Consider the following 7,500-nt stretch of genomic DNA (forward strand, 5'->3'; position numbering starts at 1 on the left):
TTACTTCAGTATTTTTTTTAAGAGCAGTTTCCAATTGAGGATGTTTAGGAAGGATATTCCAAAAGATTAAATATATTCAAATATGTAATGTATGTACATAAATTACCTAAATTGCAGAATACAACACAGGGACAGACAAAACCAGAGAAGTCTGTGTTCTCATTCTACTGATAGCAACAAAGTTTGAAAAACTACCTTAACATGAACCAAAGCCGGTATCCTACTTTTTCCGACTCTAGGATTCAGTTCCCAAGAGTATAAGGCTTTTTCTGTGGAAAAGCAGCCAGCTCTATCCTCTCTGCTCTAGAGACTGCCTGCTAGGATGCAGGATTCTTGTTGGCCAGCCAAGGGAAAGTGGGCAGCTTCCTCCTCCGCATTGAGCTAAGGGAATAGCCTCCCTGGGAACAGGGTTTTTCTTGTCCTTGTGTCACTTTCCCTTTAGGTTCTTCTCTTATGCCATCTGAGCTCCCAGGGCTCTTCTGAGCTACAGTTACAAACTGTCATTAGAGTCATGCAGTCCCACCATAAAGCTGAGATACCAACATTGGTTATGTTGCATCCCAGTGCTGTTTCTTCTGACTTTAGCTCAGCGTTCAGGTTTGTTTGGGTGGACCTGAATGTTTTTGGTTCAGACAAGCTTGGCTTTCTACCCAAACTACTGAGTAAATGTCCAATTCATTTGTTCAGTAAAAGATGGCTTAATATACTTTTGTAGATGAACATGAGTTCCCCATAGAAACAGTTCTTCAGTGTCAAAAAATTCATGTGTAATTAATAAATAATAACAATACTTTGCACTTCTGGAGCACCTTTCAACTGAGGATTTCAAAGTAATTTACAAATTTTAATTCAATAAGCCTCACAACACCCATTTGACATTGGAAAACAGGATCAGATTATCCTTTGCAGTCTGACTCCTTTGTGGCACTAAGAGGCTGTGAAGCTGACATCTCCCTAGACTAGTGATTTTTAAACCTTTTTTTCATTTGTGGACATCCAAGAAATTTCAAATAGAGGTGCGGAACACTTTGGAAATTCAACCTGTGGTCCGCGGAACACTACCATAGAAGTCTTAGTCTGAAAACTGACTGCACAGAATTCAACTATAAATGTTGCACATGCTCAGCACAGCATTTGGTGCAGTGTGAGAAAGGCGCTAAACTGTGGGCTTCTATGGTAGTGACAACACTTCTGGGTTTTGACTTGTAGGTGGAGGTATTCACATATTTTTGATTGATCAGAAAAACAGAATGCCTTTTCTGGGTTCTGAAACTTTATTTTCATAGTCACCTTTCGCAGACTCCTTAGACATAGTTTACAGACCTCCAGGGGTCCACAGAGTGAAAACCACTGCTGTAGACAGCAATTTTTCCAATGTGGGGTGTGCCCAGCTGAGGTAGAGCCAGTTTTATTGGATCCTAAGCCACTCCACACAGCTGCCCATATAGTAGGGAACATGAGAGGGGGGACCAGACCACTATTATGCTCTGTCTGTTCTCTCGCTCCTGGGTACCATAGCCAGATAGAGTACTTTAGAGCAGCCCTACATGCAGCCAGCTTCAGGCTCAGGGAAATGCAGCCATTCATTATAGCTTCCCCCACCACCATCACCACATCTATGCCCAGCAAATTCAGCTGAGAAGCTAAACCATAGAGATCATATCAGCCACCATTGAAATGTAGCCACCTCTGGGGTGAAAGCCAGCAGTCGATCACAACAACACTGCGCAAGAATTCAAGAGGGGAAGTGAAGAATACCATATCCAATTGAAATTGCAGCAGGGATTGATTTAGGCACAGTGTAATTACATGTGCTGAAATTTGGCTGGGAAAACAGGTTTAACACTCCTTCAGTAACATAGAATCTTTAGTGAGTACAAGGAATCAGTGCTAGAGCAGACTAGAAAATGGAGGTAAGGGGGGACTTAGCAAAATTTCTCTTCCATTTAATATCAAAATTCCCATTACTGTTGAAAATTTGCTAAACGGCTCTAGAGATTATCCCATTTGTATGTCTCATTGGAGAGGTGGCTTCTTCAGCAGTACAGTGCCCGCTAACAACACACTGGGGCTTTTGTTCAGGATTAACTCAGAGGCAACTGGCAAGAGTTCTAACTACTGAATTACCAACACCCTTTCTAGTACCTGAGTATTCCTTAGAGTTCTCCCATCTAGATATTGCCACAGCCCAGGAGTTCACACAGGACGTGACAACGGTACAGCTTCAGGCACATGTTTGATCAACTGGAGTCTGACCCTTCAGGTTTGAAGTTCTAAAGGAGGAAAGAGTGGAGAGCTAAGCTCTTATCAGGGATATTATTTGCACATGAACATTTATCTAAAGAGTATCCAGGTACCACGGTGACAGATACTTTATAATTAAGAGTAACATTAAGAAATAATAATTTTTTGTATTCAGAATAAAATTCCTAAAGATCCTGTTAAGCTCAGTATTAAAAATGTGTTTACTTGACTACCAGAGAAAATGTTTTGCTGTTATAAACTATGAAAATATCACAATGTTAAGAAAATAATAAGGGCTAGGTTGTGATCAGCCTTTAAACCTCTGTACTAGGGAGGGGCTCTTCCCTCACCTTGCACAGCCTGTGTGAAGTCTGTGCAGGAGCTGCTCCAAAGCAGCTACCTGCTTCCCAGAGCAACTTGCTGAAAACAAGGAAGGAAGGGAAGTAGGTGGAACCATAACTTTGCTGCCCTAAAAACTACATGGAGGTGGAATTAGGGTATATGCTTGATTCATTATAAGGGTGTCACAAATTGTTTCTTTCCTCTTTTCCCACCTTTCCATACAGTTGTTTTCCCTTGGAAACATTTTACCTCTCAGAGTTCCCCCTGAGCGTTGCTGCCCTACACAGCCCTCAGTGCAGGAAGGTGACTAAATGGCACAATTTAACCCTATATAATTGTCTTTTAATATGCTGAATAGTTTAGAAGCTGGACTACATATTGCCCTCGGCATGGTCATTCTTTTTTTTTTTCTTTTTTACATTTTAAGGTCATTATAGTGACCAGTCAGAGTGCAGGACTTAATATTCAGTGTTCCATTATACTTTAACAATAATGACCAATGGGAGTGACTTTTCCTGACATTTAAGCCCAATGCAAATCCCACTGAAGTCAATGGGAGCTGGATCATACCTCTTTTGAGCAGCCAGAGGAGTCTTCAACCAGAGGCAAAGCCAAGAGTCCTTAACAAGACTGATCATTAATTGACAGGAGATTTCCAACTCGGAGGTCATTAGTGCTAATATAAGCTGTGAAAACATAAAACATGTTAAGAAAAAAAAAAGGGGGGGCAGATCCTCAGCTAGTATAAATCACCATCATTGATGTGATTGAATCACCAAAGTCAATTGTGCAACACCGATTTACAGGTCCTGAGGATCTGGCCCAAAGTAATTACATTTTCAAGTGTTGAAGATGTAAAAATTGAAGCGCATGTTGCCATGGATATGGTGTTCTGATTACAGCAGTGAACTTTTCTAGTTCTTAAAGACCAGTACAGTAACCAATAAGAAAGTAAGATGTCATTCCCAATATTCTGTAAGGTTTACCTATTTAAGAATTTATTACATATTTTTCTCTTTTGATATCCCTAACAAACTTCAATTTTGTATTTTTATAGATTCTTTCTAAAGTTTTTCCTCAAGTGCAATCAGAACTGTTTGAAGAATGCAGGCAACCCACGAGATATGCGAAGATTCCAGGTACAGAGTTTTTAAAAAGAAATAAGGATATATTCAGGATTCATTCATAAATTCCAAATAACTTAACATTATATTTTTTTCTGAAAGAGTGTCTTTTTTATTTAATACAGTTAGTTTCAGAACTGTATACCTTTTTAAAATGATATAAAAAACTTTTACAAATATTTGCCTTCTTTAAATGCATGTTCTTAGGAGTTGTCAAGTTCACGAGCAGACCATGATGGATTGTTTTGAAGCAAGTGGAAATCACCAGTGAAAATATTGCTGTAGTTTTTTCTCATATTAAAATCTTTACTGTGTTATTGGGTTGCTAAGAGCAGTAGAGAAGTTTTTACACATATATGATGAGTAGCACCAACTAAGTATTAGATATTAGAAAAGCAGCCATGGAATTCAATGAATTTTGGATCACCATTCTAGTTTTCACATTCAGATACAAGTCTGATAGATGTGGTATAACCCACATATTTTTATTCCAGCTGTTTTAGAATCAAATTATTTTAATTCTTGAATTTCTCCCTACAGCTATTGAAATATCCTGTGGTGAATCATAACCATTACAGAAGGGTATCTGACTGGACAGTTGCTGAAAATAATTTCCCTCAAATTTTGACTGATTGGAAATGGTTATTAAGAAATACATGATTTTTACTTCAAATTACTTTCAACATGATTCATACTTGGAATTAATAACCTAGGCATTGAGATGTTCAGAACTTTTTCTGAGAAGCACAACTTGTGGTTAAAGCTTATAGGAAGGCATGTGACATCTGTTTTCACACACAGCCAACCTACTGGTGAAGCCAGAATGCTTGAGCCAGTCAACAGTACAGATCTGTAGCTGGAAAAGAATATTTCTTCAAAACAATCCAGCCAAACTTCCATTTTTCATGAATCTCAGCTTCACAGAGCATTGGTGATATTGATCCATCTGAACAGAGCAGAAGGTCAAACCTGGAACGAGTGGAAATGTCCTCTTTGTCTCACCAATGACTAAATGAAGCATCAGTCATGAATGATCTTGTGGTTGACAAAGGAGCCAGTAGTCACTAGAAAGACTTCCCCAGGTCTCTTTAGTTAATCTTCCTGCCTCTCAGAAGGTTTAACTGGACTTAACAGAATGTCAGGTCTTGAACAATATTTCCAACTGGTTTCACTATCTCAGCACCTTTCTTTAGGTGCACTGCAGGAATGAGCCAATAAAACAACATAGTATGTCTACTTTCTTTTGCTGAACTACACTATTTTCCCTTGGTGACTGACCTATATATAGATGACAAAGCAAAGATAGTTGTCTTTTTTTTTTATACACCTTCCCCTGTCTTTCAATATATCATGGCCTAGGAATCTGAAAAAAATAAATAAAAATTATTCTTTGCTGAGAATCACATTTTATCTGCTTTGCATAGTCTGCAGGTTATTTATTTAAGTCGCACTTAGCTTATTAAAAGTGAAAAGCAGACAGCCCAGTGACATGGCAATAGGACTGCAACATAGGATACCTGTGTTAAGGTGCAGCTTCTGGACTCCCCACAATGGATGTTGAGGAGCTGTGATACAGTCTCTCTGTGGAGGAGAGTGCATGCAGAAGCACAGCATACTTCTATAAAACTACCCTCAGGCTGGTCCAATGAGTGATACAAATGGCTGCCTCCAAAACACAAAAGTAGGAAAGAATTTACATCAGATGCCTTGCACCCACCATGTGCAAAAGGGGAAGGAGTTACAGTGTAGTTCTTACTCTCCTGTTTTCTCATTCATTATATATCTGTATATATGGACTGTTAAGTATTCTGAATGTCATTTTTCACTGAGATTTTACATCCAAAGCAAACCAAACAAAAAGTAAAAGTCTGGCAGGCTTGTGTACTAGTTTTTACCATCATCACTAGTATGGTTGGATGAGGCATGGCTAATATTGACCTAACTCTGCCATTGTTTCAGATAACTTTTCTAATCCTAACTAAACTGAAAATACTACAGTGATTCCTTCAATCAGAAAATCTGGACCCCAACTCACAATGACCATGGGGGAGAACTGAAATTAAACTTAAACTTATATCTGAGGTATTCAAAGTATTTTGGAAAGAAAATCAACCTGTGGAGCCATATCACAAACACACACACACAAACTTTCAAACAAAACACTTCTATTTCCTCTTTCACTTGTGTATTATGGAGTATCATTTCGGGATGAATTTCACAAATCGATTGTGTAGGTGTTTTTGTCAGCAAGGTTGTGCATTTTGCTTATGTTCCGTTTCCAATTTCTACTAAGAAGCAGCTGGAAGCCAAAGAAGGCCCTATCCATCATCTCTTCTATGGCCGGACTCTGAACCTGGACACAAGAATAGGAGCCTTTCACTCAAAAATAAAGGAGGAAATTCCATTGACATACCAGGGTCAATCACCATCCAAATGAACTTGAGAAGGGATACTTTTCATGGATTGAAAACACTTTCACTATTCATATTCAACTCAGTCTCTTCAGATGCAAAAAAGTTCATTATCAGACATTAAATGTAATTGTAAAACTGACCTAGAGATCATTTACTGAAGAGAAATGGGGAGTTACAAGGGTTTCTGATTTATTAAGCTTTTTTTTTCTGATTTGGAATCCTCTTCATTTGGAAACAGTCTCAAGTGAACAATTTTTAATTAGATAAACTATCTAATCAATATATCAACAGATCAATCAAAACAGCAGCTTTTAAAATGAGTGGCTAGAGGGGTGATTCTGAAACTAATGGCCAGAAGAATATTTCCCTGAATTGAATTCATTTGTTAGGATAATAGGAGATTAAACTCTAATTAGTGTAGCAGGTTTTGAAGAGAAACAATTGAGATTTAAAAATTCACCAGTGGTAACTATTTGGGGGGGGGGCTAACTATGATTATATCTATTTAAAGCAGAAAGTAATGGACTTGTCTACAACATATGAATTTCTAAAAATCTGAAGTTTTTTAAAATGTATTTGTTTTCTTTTTCAGGTTGTTGTATCAACAACAGTCAATGTGGATGGCCACGTTCTGGCTGTCTCAGACAACATGTTTGTACACAACAATTCCAAACATGGAAGGCGGGCTCGCCGCCTTGACCCCTCAGAAGGTACGGCCCCTTCTTATCTGGAAAATGGTAGGCACACATTTACATGTCTTTTTTTATTTGCAATGCTTTTTTCCCCCATATTTTATGTTGATACCCTACTACATTTACTTTTACATGATTTCTTCTCTCTTCATATTGATCAAACAGCCCATTAGTATTTCTGACTCCATGTTAAACAAAATACAGGCCTCCTGTTTTGCTTTTGACTTCCTTTCCTTTATTTAGTCCATAAAGTTCTGCAGTTACAACCAATTTTTCATCCCCTTTTAATCTTTTTTGTTTGTTTGTTTGTTTGTTTAAAAGCCTTGTTTTGTTTGCAGCTTTTTCTTGCTGTTTAATTTTATTTGATTTTATTTTGGCTTGTCATAATCCTCGATCCAGAGGTACAGTCTCAGGTTATGTATGCAAGTTTAAATGGATGGTAAAAACATGACCAAATCTGTAAGGAATTTACTGTGAGGTCAATTTCCTGTTGCTGGGCCCTACTGCTACAGATTAAAGCAGTAGAATTTTTGTATGAGAAAAACAGTATAAAATGTTTTTCTTCAACTTGATTAACTTCTTGCCTGATCTGCTAAAAGCAGGTAATTAGTGGGGAAAAGAACAGTGGAAAATGTCCCCAACAATCCCTAAAATCTGAAATACTTTATTTTTGCAGCCCATCAA

At 38.0% G+C, this 7,500-nt stretch overlaps 1 protein-coding gene across 1 annotated transcript in view; it reads left to right on the forward strand.

Annotated features, from left to right (window-relative positions):
* Positions 1-7,500, forward strand: part of EBF3 (EBF transcription factor 3) — a 124,242-nt gene that overhangs the window by 81,730 nt on the left and 35,012 nt on the right. The window contains exons 7-8 of the mRNA XM_050960764.1: positions 3,644-3,725; positions 6,717-6,834. Coding sequence (XP_050816721.1) covers positions 3,644-3,725; positions 6,717-6,834 — 200 coding nt within the window. The remainder of the gene's footprint in view (positions 1-3,643; positions 3,726-6,716; positions 6,835-7,500) is intronic.

This window comes from Gopherus flavomarginatus, chromosome 6 (assembly GCF_025201925.1).
Source record: "Gopherus flavomarginatus isolate rGopFla2 chromosome 6, rGopFla2.mat.asm, whole genome shotgun sequence".
Classification (NCBI taxonomy): domain Eukaryota; kingdom Metazoa; phylum Chordata; order Testudines; family Testudinidae; genus Gopherus; species Gopherus flavomarginatus.